The 16,523-nt window shown below is 44.7% G+C and overlaps 1 protein-coding gene across 15 annotated transcripts in view; it reads right to left on the bottom strand.

Moving 5' to 3' along the window:
• Window positions 1-1,654: 1,654 nt before the first annotated feature.
• FN1 (fibronectin 1) overlaps window positions 1,655-16,523 on the bottom strand; it is a 57,167-nt gene continuing 42,298 nt past the window's right edge. For 2 of the 15 annotated variants that reach the window (XM_068947864.1, XM_068947858.1), the window contains 14 exons: window positions 15,717-15,986; window positions 13,588-13,775; window positions 12,414-12,501; window positions 12,048-12,224; window positions 11,622-11,711; window positions 11,206-11,385; window positions 10,341-10,430; window positions 9,051-9,517; window positions 8,319-8,457; window positions 6,682-6,846; window positions 5,278-5,403; window positions 4,570-4,676; window positions 4,130-4,240; window positions 1,655-2,779 (listed from right to left, as the gene is read on the bottom strand). In XM_068947864.1, coding sequence (XP_068803965.1) covers window positions 2,750-2,779; window positions 4,130-4,240; window positions 4,570-4,676; window positions 5,278-5,403; window positions 6,682-6,846; window positions 8,319-8,457; window positions 9,051-9,517; window positions 10,341-10,430; window positions 11,206-11,385; window positions 11,622-11,711; window positions 12,048-12,224; window positions 12,414-12,501; window positions 13,588-13,775; window positions 15,717-15,986 — 2,228 coding nt within the window. In that variant the 3' untranslated portion in view covers window positions 1,655-2,749. Of the gene's footprint in view, window positions 2,780-2,822; window positions 3,671-4,129; window positions 4,241-4,569; window positions 4,677-5,277; window positions 5,404-6,681; window positions 6,847-8,318; window positions 8,458-9,050; window positions 9,518-10,340; window positions 10,431-11,205; window positions 11,386-11,621; window positions 11,712-12,047; window positions 12,225-12,413; window positions 12,502-13,587; window positions 13,776-15,716; window positions 15,987-16,523 lie in introns of those variants that run through there. The other 13 variants (XM_068947857.1, XM_068947861.1, XM_068947866.1 and 10 more) reach the window with 7 other exon arrangements.

The following is a 16,523-nucleotide window of genomic DNA, read 5'->3' as shown; positions in this document are numbered from 1 at the left end:
TTATGAGGTGTTCTGATCCCTTGCTAAGAGTTGAATGAATGACTTTTCCCTTTGATATTTGCAGTGATTAAGAGCTAACAGCAGAGCTCTGCTTAGTATCTGTTTTCCGTAGCAAAGGGCACATCTCTTTTCACAGGGAGATAGCTCTGGTCCCCTCAATTGATGTTTTTTGAAGAGCAGGCTGCTAATAAGCTCTGTTTTGCACCATTGTCATATGGCTTCTTGCCCCTGGCAGGTCCCATGCTGGCAGAATGAGAACAGCTTCCAAAAGTGTGCAGGTAAACGGCGGGCAGGATGGAATCGCTCTCAGCTTTCAACGTGTGAAGCAAAAGAAAATCCTGTTGTGGATCTGTGGAGCGAGTAGCAGGAGATTTTTTTTTTTCTCTCAGCCACCAAGGGCTCCTAGCTAGAGTGCAGGATTCTGATTCTGGTTGTCGCCTGACAAGATTTAGCTCAAACTGAAGCTCTGCATTAGCCAAGAAGACAAACCAGGTAGAGATATTCCTCCTTCTGCTTTGGAAAAGAATGGCCCAAAGGCTAGACTGTCTTTTAAATGCTGCTAGGCTTGACGTGGCTGTGAGTGCTTGTTTGGCCAAGAGCACAGGACCTCTGGAAGCTCCCTGCTGTCCAGGGCAGATGCTTTCCTCATCGCTTCTAGCTAGGAAGAGCACAGAGCTGCCCCTGCCCGAAGAAGGGGGCTTGCGTACTCCCTAGGCAGAAAGGGTGAGAGCTGACATGGGCCAGTGGGCAGAGGAGTAACCCGCTTCCCACAGCCAGGGCAGCCCAACCCTCCCTGGACCATAACTTGCATGAGGCAGTGTTAATTATCTTTGTATTCAAGTGGCCTACAGCTATAAATTAACCTTGTTCTTTAAGGTCCAGTTGCTGTTTTTGTCGCCACTTTATGCAAGAGGGCCTAGGTGTGAAGCATGGACACTTTGAAAAACCTTGGCTTCTTGTGTTGCTGATCGTTTCCAGAAGAAACACGGTTGATACTTTGGGTTGCCCAGAGTTTCTGCTGTCTCTGTGCTGTACTCTGCTAATGGTTATCAAGCGTAGCTGAAAATAAGAGCTTTGGCTGAATGACAAAAATAGTCAGCATTATACCAGTAAGTAGTAAGCAGAATTTCTATCAGCAATGTAAACCCTTACGTTTCAAGGCACGGACAAGCCCCCTACAGAGAGCTTAGGCAAATGCATTGTTTAAAGCACTTTATCCCATAACCCTTACTGCGGGGAGAGGGAAGGGTTTTTGTTGCTATTATAAGTGATGTGACATTAAAATGAGGCGATTAGATGGACTGTGACTTCGATTCAGTTGGGCAACTCCTGTGTGTCTGTGAAGTGAATTACTGAAGTCATTTTGCTGCTAAGCTGGATATTTGCATTTGGTCTCTGGCCCACTGTATTTATCCTCACTTGGAAAAGAGACATTAATAGAATCTAGTTTAACAGGAAATTATTTTTCTGTGTCTTAGGCTAAACCATTTTTAGTTCTCATGTATTTTAGGTACTCGTTTGGCTCTTGAACATTGCTTGGATTGAACTGATTTCTACTGCAATCATTTTACTATTTGCCAATGTTTTGGTTGCTCTGTAGATAGCAATCTGTGAAAACAACTGCCGTGTGTGTTTCTCATGTCAAGAAGCCAAATTCTATTTTCATGCTATGCTTTATTCAATCTGGAGAAATTCATTGACTTGAGTAATACAGCGTTTTTGTAGCCAAGAGAGGAATACGGTTTGAAGAATCATGACAGGAACCTTTAATGTGCTATATTTGCAAGTGTTGCACAGTTTTTTTGCAGAGCTGGTAGCATAAGCTAAAAGGTCTTATAGTGCTAGTTGTGTTCGTTGTAACCAGCAGTAGCTTTGCTTTAAAAAAGGTTTTGAAGGGGGTTTCAGTTAGCTTTTTTTTTTTTTTGTCATCCCTATGTGCAAGGTAGAAACACAGTACCCTTGAAATGAGTCTGTGCCTGCATGTTAGGGAGTATGTATGTATGTCTTTGTATATAGGCTCCCTCTGTTTTGTTTTGTTTTTGTTTTCAGATTTTCTGCTGCAGAGGTGACTGAAGGATTTCTTTGGGCCCAGGGTGCGCTCACTAGTGTCTAAATCACCTCAGTTCTGGCTTTTATTTCCGTTTACCATGTTGCAGATGCAGATAGAACAGCTGAGATTTGAAAGCAGGGTGAAGTACAATCTGTAAACCCTTTAGATGGTCACATATATTATCCTCCATCAAATGATTGCAGAGAGGGATGAAGTCTGATCTTCCCCCAAATCTTTGGAGGCAAGGCATGGTGCAGGGTCTCAGTGCCCCAGCATCAATTATTTTGAGCCCCAGCATCAATTTTGACCTCTAGGGGAGTCAGTGGCTCCCAGAACAGTTAATTTTTGAACACATCCACCTTCAAGCATGGGGGTGGCCTCACTAGCATGGGCAGCTCAAATGCTTAAAATCAAGCATGCTCTCAGTGCTTAAGTATCTGGCTGGATTGAGGACCATCTCTTTGCCTCTGTTCGTGTCCAGAACTGGGATATTTTCTTTTCCCTCCCCCCTCCTCTTTCTTCCACCTATTCCTGCAAAGCTGTCTATCTGGCTCTTGCAGCGTGGCATACATACTCAGAGGGTCTCTGTGCTCTACTGGGGCATGGGGGACATCTGGAAGTCTTTAATTAACAAACATTCTCTTGAGGTTTACTTCGTGCTTCAGAGAGATGTTTGTTCCATCTTGTTTCAAGGCAATGTTACTCCAGATCAGAATAAATGTCTTCTTCCTAGATTCCACGGTAGCAAAGAGAATCACTTAAACTACATATCTGGTTTGTAAATCTTTTTATTAAAAGAGTTGTTTTTTTCCTTTCCACAGTAGTAAAGCTTTGGCACTTACAGTATAAAAATAATCACTGATCATAATTACACCAAATTCCTCTTTGTCAACTGCATACTAAGTGTCTTCAATACATTTTATTCCCATATAAAAACACTTGAAGGTCAGGGGAACGAAACTGATAAATAACAGTATGAGATACAAAGATACAGCTAGAAAAATACTAGGATCATTGAGAAAGAATTAGGACTGTGCATAGTTTAAGTATCACAGTGATGGGTTTTGCTGTTCCTATCTTATTGCTGGCTGCACGCTTATGTGAAAGCAGAAGTGTTTGGTGGACTTTCCTATCTCTAAACTTCAGTAATGTCATTCTCAGTTTTTGTTTGCATGGTATGGGAACCTTTAATTTCTACATCCCCTCCCTCCCCCATAATATTTTGATTCCCCCACCAATTTTTGATTCTGTGTCTCCCCACTTTTTTCTTTAGATTTGAAAATACTGACTGGTATTGAACACTTTGAGCAAAAACAAGGCAATATACACTGTTATCAATCATGAGAAAAGTCTGAAACACTCCAAGAGTGGCGCTTGGAGAAGCTGTGAGTTGAGCTTAAGCTGGGAAAATGGCTCCGAAGCAAAGGGCCATTTTGAAAGATGCAGTTTGCTAGCATCACTCCAGTTTGGATGGTAAATCTTGGCAGATAGGTATCTATACTTTGGTTTGTCTGTTGCCATTGCCGCAAGAAGTCTTGCTGGATGTTACTTTCCCCGTGGATGTTGTGTGTCTGCCTGTACATCTAGGGGCATGAAACACTCAATTGGGCAGTTGACGTTCTGTCGAGAGGGAAGGAAATCAGTTAGTGCTCTGTCCTGTTAGGGCAGACACTCTCGTGTTGTGGTTTTAACTGAGAATTGTTGCCAGCCCGTGTAGCTGTTTGGCTTTTTCATCATAAAGCATGCAGCTGGTTTACAGCAACAAGACAACTAGGAAATAACTCCATGCACTACCACCTCAGCCAGAGCATGCAGGCACATCCCATCTCTAGTCAACAACAGCCTCAAAAGTTCTGCTAAGGTGAACAGTGGTGAACACCATCCTTAGAACTGTGAGCTCGAGATTCAGCCCTTTGCTGCACAAAGGGATGGTTTGCTGGATCAATGGTTATCATGCACTTCTGAGTGAATAGAAAGCTGCACGCTGCTCTGACCCCTTGAGCCTTACACAGACCCCACAGATTTGTGCTATAGACCAGACTGACAGTAAGGGAGGGCCGAGAGGGAAAGTATACTCACAGTGTTTGTAGCCTGGTGGTATCTCTGTGTAAACTGTGTGTAGGTATGGCCAGCAGAGCCTTCAGGGGCCACCTCCACGCTGGGTCTGCGGCAGTTGTCACAACGCCAGCCCTAGAGAAACAGCAGGCACGTGCACTGGTCAGACTGTGCTGCTGAAGATTGCCCAGGGGATCCCATCTGCCGGTATTCATACATGCGGGTACGACTCTACCGACACCAGTGAGGTTACTCCCATTTTATACCACGGAGACACAACTCCTGAGTCCATGTCCCTCTAAGTGCTTAAAGCTCCCATGTTAATTACTTCTCCTACTATATATGAGCCTGTTTTGGCCAGAAGACACCATGTGACGTGAAACCCAACAGTCTTAAGACTGTCCTCCAACACAGCCTCCTGTCCCCATTCCCAGCGTGCAGCATGCCAAGTCCCTCCTGCTTACCTGCTGTCCTCCATAACAAGTACAGGAGCAGATAGCCCCAAAGTATTCCTTCTGCCACTGCTCTCCTACTTGGTACATTTTTCCGTCGTCATAGCACGTGGTCTCATCTGTCAAGAAACGGGCACAGCTCAGTTGCGTGGTCTATGCTTGGCTTTAAGCATTAGTGGTGCAACGTGGTGCTCAGAACAGGAGTCTCAGCCCCAGCTTTCTCCCTTTTGGCCAGAGGCACTGACTGGCCGGGGGAACAGCAGTCATTTTTATAGCTGTCTAGACGCTTTGAGGTAGAAGATGAGGGTATTTGCCTGACAAGAGCAATAGCCTGACAAGAGCAATACAGTTTCATTTATATTGAGACAACTAGAGAGGATCTTCAGGTGACAGGCCCTGCAGAAGTGGCCTGTGTTATTCATTAGGGTAATCTACACCACCTAGTGTGCCAACACAGCCCTCTCTTGTGGCTCCAGGGCCAAAAGGCAGATGCAGAGTAGGCTGTGACCTTAGCTAACAAAAGAGGGTTGTTTTTTTAAGCTAGGGAACATGAGTTTCATGCCTCCAGCTCCCACAAGAACAGATTCAATCCATCTCTCCAAAAACATGAATCGGACATGTTGCGTCTCTGCTCGCTGCCAATATGAATGGGAACAGCCAGGAGAGGCTGACGCTTCCTGCACGGGAGCTCAATTAAATTAACATCCAAAAGTGACTTACGAGGTTCACACTTGAATTCTCCCTTTCCATTTCCAAGGCAGGTGCAGCTCATCATCTGGCCATTCTCCCCCTGCCGGTCCCACTTCTCCCCAATCTTGTAGTTTACACCGTTATCATGGCACCACTCTGGAGAAGGCAGAGGAAGAAGAAGCCAGGAGTTATCCCACACGCTGCAGTGACTAGCAGGAGGAAAACGGCTTTGTCGTCTCAGGAACCAGCAGGAGGGCAGGAGAAGGAATCTTTTGAACTTATGTAAGTCCCAGGGAGGAAATGTGTTGCTGCTGGAAGTGGGTTCAACTGCTGCAACATTTAACTAACTGGTGAGGACTGGGGAATGGGTAGAGACTCTTAAGAAAGGACTAAGTGGAATGTGACAAAGGCTGGGGTGGGGAGGAGGGCTGGCTAATGGGAGGAGGGAGACAGATAAAGGAATTTAATAGACCTGGGGCAGGAAGAGAGAGAAAAATACATTAAATGCTCCTTTTTTATGAGCAAATACTCAGTAATACTATATCACAGAGCCCATAACACAATGGGTAAGTCATGTGTATTGAACAAAGAAATGAAATTATTAGTCCTGGAAAAAAAGTGTCTTCTCTGCAGTCACTCCTCTGAGCCTATGTAAATTGCAGAAATGCCCTCTTTACTTACCTCTGTGATTTAGAAGCACAACTTAAACTGGATATGTGTTGCATTAACCACTCAATTGCTGACTTTTGTTCTGTCCCTTTACATGGGAGCCTGAAATTTTTCCACATAAATCACAGCCCTGTGCAAACTAAAACTTAATGCTGTTGCAGCGGGGTTGCCTCCCTGACGGGGTTGCCTCCTTGACGGAGCTTCAAAGAAACACTAAGAAAATTAGGAAACAGGTTCTGCAAGATGCTTTGCTAAGGCTGTCTGCAATGCAAAACAGACTTTGGACTTGCTCTTATATTCACTGATATCCGTGCAAGTTCTGTCTGGCCTGCTACAGTGATGTATATAATGAGGAGACAAAGATTCAACCATAATTCAATAGTCAACGCTGTCATCCTAAATAACTTCTCAGATTCTTTCTTTTAGGCATCTAGTCTATCTCACTTCTGCACGTTACCCAGACTTACCTGGCAAGGCTAGGGAAAATAAGAGAAACATTTAGCTTTGGTGAAAAAGTCATTGCATACAAATACAATAGTGATTGCTGATGCAATGAATTTGCCGTTACTAGATAAGCTGCATAGCTCAGAAGTAACTAAAGTTTTCCATCACTGTCAGTGATGGAAAAACACCAGTCTGGTTTAAAAAACCTAAGAGCCTGCATTCATTTGCTTCATGTTTGGATCAGATTGGCTCTATCAAACATGCTATTAGTGCTCAGGGAGATTAGAGATGGAGATGGATGGTGTAAAGCAAGCTACTCACTAGAAGAATCGCATCTGAAATGACCACTGCCAAAGCCTAAACACTGGCACCAGAGTTTAAAGCCAGTTTCAGATAATCGCTCCCATTCTTCGCCAATGGAATAGAAGGAGCCAGTGTAAGTATCATAGCAGGTGTCATCAGCTGGCTGGTTTAGTCCCTCAGACACTGGAAAGGAAAGAGAAGAAACAGTCATTAAACACAGCAATAGCAAACAACTAAAAGACAGAACAGTTTTCTCTATGTGCGTTTTTTTTTTTTTCCTTACAATATTCTGGTAGTAATGGAGCTACCCCATAGGCATATACTTGATGGCTCTGTCAGCAGTTCAGACTCCCTGTGATTTATTTTCCATTTGCATGTGTCAGAGCAGTTGAATGATAAAAACCTGATATGAAGACTATTTTCATTTTGATTTGCCAAGTTTCAAGCAAGTGTGAGTTCTTGGCTTTTGCTGCTGAAGAGCAGCAATCTGACTTGGCCTGCTTTTAAGAGAGAAGTGTGCTGTGAGATGCTGGGGAATGAATTAGGGCTAGTGGGTGCAGATGCACTTATGGGGGCAGTTCAGACTTTAGCTCCCAGCAAGAGGGTAGAGGAAGAAGGAGGCCTTGCACAGCCATACTGTAGGATAGTCAGATTTCCCTCCTTGGGTGTGTGCATTGATTGGAAAGTGAGTGTTTTCAGTGTATAATGATCAGTGTGAAATGAATTAATGCTCTCGGTTCAGTTTGTGACAGATATGAGGCAACTGCATTGCTGGAAGGTGGGAACAACCTTGTTTCCCAAGGAGGCAGGGGCAATAGGGGGTCTGTGTGGAGAAGCTTACTGCACAAAGCAAATCATTAGCTTTTCACTTCTTCTCCCATCCTGCCCTCCCACTCTTTTTAACCTCAAAATACACAATGCAAGGAGGAAGGAGAGGAAAAAAGAGATGTTGAGCAGATTCCCTGTGCTGGTAAGAGCAAAGCCTAGATCCTGCAGGGTGTGGGTGTGGGGGCTCTGGACTTTCCAGCTGTGGCAAGCACTGCCTCTCACCACAAGGACTTGTGGTTGGTCATATGGTGCCCTAAGTGCTGCCTGTCTGTGCTTAATCAGCATCTCTACAGACAGCCTGCCCTGCTGCTGGGCCTTCAGGATGGCTTGTGGTGCTGCTGGTTACTTGCTGGTGGATAACCAACACAGAACCAGCAGCAAATGCCTGACAAGAAGATGTAGAAGCTAAGCTGGCCACCATTGTCTTTCCATATGCATGATGTGCTATTGTGACAGCAGGTCTTCACCACTAGGCAGCAATCTGTGCCACCAGCATGACCTAGACTTCTTTCAAGAGCAGCAAATACCAAATCTCTTACTAGCTCTTGGACACTGACCCTAGAGGAGTATGTGGAGCCTCAAAGCACAGTCTTCATGATTAGGCAACAGACCAGAACAGCTCTAGTCACACCACCAGTGTGGCACAGTTATCTGAGACCAGCAGACCTCACATATCGCTTGGCCCAGTTGCCTGCTCTGAACTTTCCATGTCTGGAGAAGTTTCCTTTCTGAACTATCCCCAAGCTTGGGAACCAGGTTACTTTGGGTAAGAGGAAGGAGGCAGGGACAGTAAAGGTTCACGTTGACCCTACACAGCTTTTACCTACCAGTATTGCCAACTGTGACCACCTCCTCCAGCACCTTTTGTTTCCGGTGATCTTTCAGGGCTTCCACTATGATGTTGTAGGTGGCCCCTCTCGTAAGGCCAGTGAGCGTAGCACTAGAGGAAGTGCCAGGAACCCTGAACTGCAATGACAGGCAATGCTAAGTCACCAGAGAGGGAGGTATGATTACTCTTTAGCTTGCAACCCAATCACAGGAAAGACAGGCTGTTCAAGTTGACTGCTACGGAGTATACAATGCCAGCCCATTCCTGTTATATGTCTTGGGATTTTCAAACAACACTGAGTTAAACTTGAGTGCCCTGGACGGGGTTCTGGAAGGGATGTTATCATCTCCATTTTAAGAGCCGAGAGAGAAACCAAGGCAGAAAAGGAAGAGCTAAGGGTGTCTTTGGCCTGGAGGAGCTACACCTCAGCCTTTGAAACCTCTAGAGTGAACTCCCAGTTGTCTCCTTGACTGACCCTTTCCATGGTGAAATGTTGATACAGACAGCATTTCCAGGGCTTTGTCTTTTGGTGGTTTTATCCAGTAGCCCCCTCCATGAATGAGAGGGGCATTTAATCTTCCTGCTCTTTCAGCTACATGTTAATAAGACTTTTAAAGACAACTCCAACTGCCCTCCCCTTAATACAACAAAGGACTGGAATCCCAAGAGACATCAGCTACCGCAGGTGAGTCTAACACCATATCTGTACTGAGAAAGACAGTTCAGTTACCTGTAAAGTATCTTCATCCTGGCTGACTGGCTGACATGAGATGATGTATTCTGAGCTCTCCAGCAACGGCCTCCAAGAGATGGTTGTCTGAGAAAGGGCTTCTTGACCTGTGGTATCGTTGCGCCTGGGCCCACGAGAGTGAGGGTATGAAGGTTCAACGATGATTGGCACTTGGTACCCAGGGATTTCAATTGTTTCATCTACATTTGGTGGTTGCCGTCTTGACCCAGGCCTAAGTGGAGTTGCTGTAGTGGGTACAGGCCGTCTGTAGCCATGCTCCTCAAAGAAGACTTGCTGACCCTGGTGTCCTATTGTCTGTGGGTGCCCAGAGGTGCCTGGAAGTTGGATACCATTTCCATTGTCATACCTATTGTTTGTGAGGTAAGGGGTCCCCTCGTCAATGGAAGGCACGTCGAGAATGTCAGGTTGGTTGGGATGCGGCCTGGTAATCAACGTGGGAAGCTCATCTAGCCAAAGAAAGGTTAGAAGCCATAAAGCAAAGCATGGTCAATTAAACAGCTGGAGTGAAGGCTGTGCACCACTCCAAGCATTGAAGATTAGCAATTCTTCCAAGATGCAACACACTTTTTATGATCTTATAGTGACTATTGTGAAGGTAACGTTTTCTATCTATACATACATTTATATGTGTTATATAAATATATATGTATATCATATGAAGGCATAAGAAGTGTGTTGGTATGAAATTTTCATACAGCCGAGCAAGATTTGAACACCGCACCCCAAAGAAGCCACTGATGCTCAAACTGAGAAGAAGGCTTATAATTGCTAGAGATATTCACAAGTTATCAATTTAAGAAAAATCACTAGTGTGCAGTAAGAGACCTGCTCCTAGATCCCATTCGGATCTCCAGCTCATTTTTTGCTCGCCACAGCTATCTCAGTCTCATACTGCCGAAGAGGGCTGAACAGAAGTAAAAAAAATGTAGCGGGCAATAAATTAATGGATCCTGCTTTTGATACCGTCATGAGCTAGAAGAAAATGCGAACGTTAAATTAAGTATCCCGGCAAGAAAAACACCAAGCATATTGTTCTGTTCCTAGTGTCTAAATGCAGCCAAACATGATTCAAATAATTTAGGAATCTTACCTCCTGCATTCTAGAAACAATTCTCTTTACAAAGCCTATTATTTGACCCATAAGAAAAAGTCTGTAGTTTAATGGCGTGAACAGGACATTTTAAATATTATTTTAGTCCCGAGACTGTACTCCCCAAGGGGAAGACATCATCTCCTGTTGGCACACAACAGTCCAGTGCTTTATTTTACCTGTCCTTTTTCTGCCAATCAATGGTTCACTCTTTTGATTGTTCTTCACAGCAATGATGTAGATGATATATTCAGTTCCTGGTTCCAAACCTAGGGAAGGAGGATATAAAACAACCTTGTATTTGAGCGTGTGCACTGGGGGAGTCTAATTACAAAACGAAGTGACAGTGAGCTCAGAGAAAGACAAAGCTTTTTTCCTTTATTGTGGTTTCTAATGCCAGACGGTGGGTTTATGAGTACACGTATCCTACAAATACAATGCATTTCTCTAATCAGATCAACTATCGGATTAAAAAAAAAAAAAAAATTCACAGATGTTTCTTTCTATTGCCACCACAGCTGTCATTCACTCAAGCAAAAAGCCCCTGACCAGTCACATATACTGAAGATTCAGTGTGGTCTGTGTCTGCAGCATCCCCAATTCCAGCTGACATGGTCAGATTTCAATCTGTTCTGAGGAGCAGGGGGGCTAGACTACTCTTGTACTGTCCCAAAAGCAAAGCATGAACAAAGCTGGGCTTTCGTACTGTATGTGTGGGGGATTGCTTCAGTCCCTTCTCTGCAGTGGTACTGTCCTTTGCCATTCCTGCTCAGCTGCATGCCTGGCATGTTTGGACTAGGTAAGAGGGCTGGAGGTGTTCTGAGGATGGAACTTCCTACTTCTTATTACTTGCTTGTTCCTATTTAGGAGGAGAAACACAAGCTCTGCAAAGTCTTCTCCTCAACAGTACTAAGATCCAAACTGCATGTAGGCATACCTGCCTCTCATTCTGCCTTCAATCCCACATGTGATCATAAAAGAAAAGCAACTCCCAAGTTTAAGAGATTCAGGTGAAGATCTCCCAAACAAAGCACAGACACGTACCAGTAATAGTAGCCTCTGTGGTGCTGGGCCGAGGGCGAGGCAGAAGCTCCTTGGGCGGTGAGCCAGGTTTCTCATATCTGATGATATAGCCTGTGATCTTGGCTCGAGGAGGCTGCCAAGTAGCCAGAAGGGAGTTGCTTGTGGTTGTGAGGAAGCGCAGGTTAGAAGGAGCATCAATAGCTAAGTGAAAACAAAAGCAAAAAAAAGTCAAATGCAGTAAAGGCATACATATCCTTTACCCAGACTGCTTCTTCTGGGACCAAGGTCACCTTTTTAAAATTCAGGAGGAGAAGATACTGCTGTAAGTCACAGTGAGTAACATATGTGATCAGATGCAAGGATATGTACATATTCTGCCTGACCATATGCGATTACTGTGCATTAGCATGAGCAGAAAAGACAGACAATATCATTACCAGTGGAGGCATCAATCACTACTGGGGAACTGCGTGCGTTCTCATTCAGAGTGTAAAGGTAGATCTTGTAGTCATTGCCAGGTTGCAAGCCTGAAATTGAAGTTGAAATGTAAATGTTAGCTTTTCCTTGCAAAACCAGTACATGGCAATGTACTGATAGCTGCTATAGTTGTTACTGCTGAAGGTTTGTTTTTTTTTTTTTTTTTGTATATGTTGTAAAATTAGTCTGAGGAAGCCACCTAAAAGGGGCATCCGAATGTCTTTCAACAACAACTTCTTGGAGATTAGACTTAATGACTCAGACATGTTTCCCACCTTTTACTCCTGTATTATTTCTCATAAAGGAAATAATATTACAAAGCAAGAACCCACTGCATCTTCTGATATCACTCCAGAAACACCTGCCTGCAGAAGCACCTCACCTACCCGTGATAGTGTAAGTCCTAACATCAGGGCTGATAGTCCTTTGAATGGGGGTCTGGCCACTCGCTGGGACGGCATCAACTTGGAAGCCAGTGATGGTCTCGGTCTTGGTTCTCCAGGTAATGGTGATGGTTGTCTCAGTGGCATCTGTCACACGGGCCCTGCGGGGGGGACTGACATCTGCACAAGAAGGAAAAGGTCTCCTGTCAGTACTTTGGGCATGGTGAATCCTACCAATGTAGTTTGTAAAGGCCTTTGTTAGAGCTTTGTATAGAGTCTTGCTCTTGACATGGCCCATTTGATCTCTGCCTCTGGGCCCCTGCACCCAGCACAGTACCAACTGGTCATTCGTGGAGTGTCACTGCTTACTTTCAAGAGTAGTGACCACCCCCTGGGCTGGTCGGCTGGTCAGAGAGTCCTTCAGGGCATAGACACTCACTTCATACTTGGTTGCCACCTAGAACAGACAAAGTTACACCGTGTTACAAGAAGGACCCGACCCAGTAGGAACTATTCCTACCGTCGTTCGGTGTTTGGTGGACCCACATTCCTTGGTCACCAGTTACTGAAGTATGAAACCTTGAAACAATCCAAATCAGTGAAGGATTAATTCAACTTCCAGTAAGCAAGTGAATATGGGCCCCGATGAACAATGCTCTCAATAAGACTAGTACTGCACATGTGTGCACTCAGGACCAAGTTTGTTTTTCATCCCAAAATTTTGGGATCTCTGAGCTTCGAAGTTGATTATTCAGAAAAAGATGATTTATATCCTGGTTTTCCTGGGGATAACGGAAGCAGTCTGCTATGATAAGGTATTCTTGCTGTGAAGAAAAGAGAATGGTGGAAATTGCAGCTTTATGCAAGGTCTTTAGTCCTTGACTGCATCAGACCAGGAGTCCACTTAGATTAGAGTGCATTTGAAGGCTTATTTTTGAAAGTGATTCACACAACTCCTTAAAAACAGATCAGCAGCTTTAAGATAGCAGGAAACAAAAGCAGTGATTTTCAGCTTTTCCCATGTAGGGACTTCTGAAGTGTTTCCAGTGGAGAAAGATGGCTATACAGCAAATTTAAGCCTACTGACAAAAGACCCAAATTTTTTTACTTAAATTTTGCAAGTATCTTAGAAACATACTGCCTGAGCAATAGATTGCCAGAGCTTCCTGTATAACAGCTTGAAAACCACTGCATTAGGTCATTTTATCTGACCTCTTTCGTGAAAGATGGGCAAAAGCATTTCACTGGGTTACTGTTGATTTTGAACCCGATGATTGGCATTTGATTAAGGCATCCAGTCTCTCCTAAATGAGGAAAGGGAAGAATGCAGATTCAGCAAGCCAATTCCTTGTCTTGTAACAGCTGTGATAACACTTAGTTATGGCTGACAACTAGACAGACTTCAACCAGAGAGCCAGACCCCTAGGAGCTGTAATGATCTACTCCAGCTGAGGTTCCCGACCCAGGAATTTTAAATTGCTTCAGGTTTTCCTAGTATTTCTTTCCCACAACACATTCTGCATTATACAAGGAAAAGAGTTACCATTAATCCAGATACAACAGCAGATGTACTATCTGGAGAAAGGTTGATTTCTTTCATAGGACCAGTCTTTTCTTTGGGATTCACTCTAACTCGGTAGCCAGTGAGACGAACATTCGGTGCATTCCAGTTGACTGTAAGACTGGTGGGAGTTACCTGAGTAAACTTCAGGTTTGTTGGAGGAGGAATTGCTGTAAAAATCAGGGTTGGCACATGGTTAGTTTGAAGACGACAGTCTCAGCTAAAGCAATATTCTCTCCTGAATGTGAAATAGTTCTAGGCCTGAAATACGTGGGCAGGGAAGTGGTGTGCCATCTCCGACTACGGGCAAAAGGCACTGTGGAAGTGGACAAGGTATTCAGGAGGACAGCCTCTAATCTGTGGTAACACTTTTCTGCAGAAATAAGGAGATCTTCACGTTTCAAGGCTGAAGTAGGTGAGTAACACTACTTGCTGTGATATAAGGCAAAGGCTCTGGGGGGTGATTACATCTGTAACAGGCCAGTCTGTTCTAGTTGTTCTGCCTCTCTCTGTTCTTCACTGCAAAACTAACAGTTTAGTCCTGCTTCACTTGCCTATCTCTGTTGATTTCTATAATGTGATTGTTGATTTACAAAAGTAAGTAGGAAGCAGGCTCAGGAATTGCAAGGAGGGTATAAAAATACTGCCAAATGCAGAGGGGAAGCATTTTACAGCCACTTAATACAAGTGTAAATTACTACACAGAGAGCAAGGCAATGGAAAAGCAGAGCTATAGTGGCCATAAGACTCATCACATAAGAGTCTGGTCATGAGCTAGTACATCTGATACCTTTAAAAACAACTGCTTGTGTTAAAAAATAAATTGAATAAAGTCCATTGAAACATTTTCTTGCCTTACTGCTTGTAATCCTCAGGCTGTAAACAGGGAAGAAGGTATATATACAGATATATGCATACACACACACACACACACATATATCTATCTATTTTACGACAGTGCCTACTATTAGCATGTTGCTGTGAAGTTTTCTAATTTTGTAGAGTGGAAATACAAGACAGTTCTCCCTTGCTTTGCTCAAACAGAGCTCAATCCAAAGCCCATGAAAGTCAGTGGAAAGACTTAAGTGACTTCAAACACGCTTTTGAACAGGCCCACAAAGGGTAAACCACAGAGAGTGGGTTTGAAAAATTATTATTTGCATGCCTGGCAAGTAGTTAGCCAGCTCAGTTTCAATCATTTCAGCACTTTGGTTTAGTTTAGTACAGCAATCTGTACACTAGAAACAGCCATCTCCATTGTGTGCCTGGAATTATAGCGCCAAGTTTTCATCCACAAAGGAACAGGAGAACTTTATCACAAAGGTGCTACCGAGACATGTCTGGCAGTGCTGGAAGGTTGGCCATGAACTTCATATTGCTGGCAGTGTTTCTATCTCAAGGAATAGTTTCCTTTTCCTTTTTCACAAAGGAATTTTGAACGCTGAGTTGGATCTGACTGGTACATAAGGGAGCTCACTCTCCAGAATGGGGCATGCCCTTATCTTCTTGAGGAGGTGATGTGAATGGCAGAGTGTGGGCATGCAGACCGGGCTGTGGTCCTTCGGGCAGTGACAGCGAAGGATCAAAAGGCTCTGTGGGAACTGAGGGTTAAGCAGTCTCCTAGCCCTTCACGCTTTTTTTTTTTTTTTGGTTCCAGCCAACAGAGAGGACCCTGAGGGAATTAAAGCTGCCCTGGTATCTGTTGCTGGTAACTCACCCTGCTCACAGGTCCCCCATACCCTAAAGACAAGGTGTGGTGGAAATCTTTTCACCCTAAGTTAGGCTCTCCGACTAGGAGCTGACGTTACCGATCCACTTGAGGACGCGGAGGAGGATGTAAGATAACATCCCTCCTTTCTGTGGAGTCTGCTCCTCCAGTCCTACTCTCTCTCCTGCAGTCCCCATCTTCCCTAACGCGTACATAGGCTGACTTCACCAGCGGCCAGCTCTCCAGCACAACTAAGCTGTCTCTCAAGAGCAACCACATCCCCTTGGCTGCCCCGGGGGCTTCCCCGGGGCTGAGCACCAGTTGCGCATGGAAGCACACTTTACCCACCAGGGCAGAAGCTACTGCTGCCATGGCCTGCTGGGTGGTGTAGTTAAAGGTGTACCTGTGGACTGGGTCCCAGTGAGGGGCAGGCTCTCCATGTCATCGTATATGGCAACGATATTGATAGTGTACTCAGAACCTGGCCTGAGGCCATGTAGCTCAGCAGTGTCTTCTTCGCCACCTGGGGCCGGCAATAGCTCATGGATTCCATCCTCAGGGCTTGAGTAGGTCACCCTGTACCTGGTGACTTGCCCCTGCGGGCTTTCCCAAGCAATTTTGATGGAATCAACATCCACCTCAGTGAATGTTAGTCCTTTAGGGCGGTCAATGTCTGTTAGGCAAATTAACGGTAAGAGGTTAAGTGATACAAAGCAGGTTGTAGGCGAGGAAAAAAAAAAAAAGCATTTCTATTACATGCAAAGCAGTTTTTTTGGTTTTGTGTGGGAGAGGGGTACTTGATTCTCCTCTGTGCTGCACCTTGCACACATGCTTACACCTGTGCGGAGTAAGCTTGAGAGTTTGCGCGTGCCAGATAGCAGGAAGGCAATCCTGGCCTTGTCAAAACTGATAGGACTTGCACTACTGCCTGCAAAGCAGCCAGGGCCCAGACCTCTACCTACATCTGTGCCCCCTTGGCTCTGCAGCCCCTTTTACACTACTCTAGCAGGATCAAGTCACATTCAAGTAGCCAAGAGAAAAAAAATATATAGCCATTTGAAGACCTGTTTCTACTACCAGAGCCAGCTCCTAGTGCAAGAGGCAACCAGACAAACCACCTGACTGGGTAAGTTCAGATACCTGCTGTATTTGCCTTTTACTGTTGTAAGCTGCTGTGCAAAGTGCCAGTCCAAGGAGAACCAGTCCCGCT

The sequence above is a fragment of the Struthio camelus genome, chromosome 6, assembly GCF_040807025.1.
Source record: "Struthio camelus isolate bStrCam1 chromosome 6, bStrCam1.hap1, whole genome shotgun sequence".
Taxonomy (NCBI): domain Eukaryota; kingdom Metazoa; phylum Chordata; class Aves; order Struthioniformes; family Struthionidae; genus Struthio; species Struthio camelus.
Note: the sequence above shows the minus strand (reverse complement) of the source record. Positions and strands in the feature narration are given on the sequence as shown.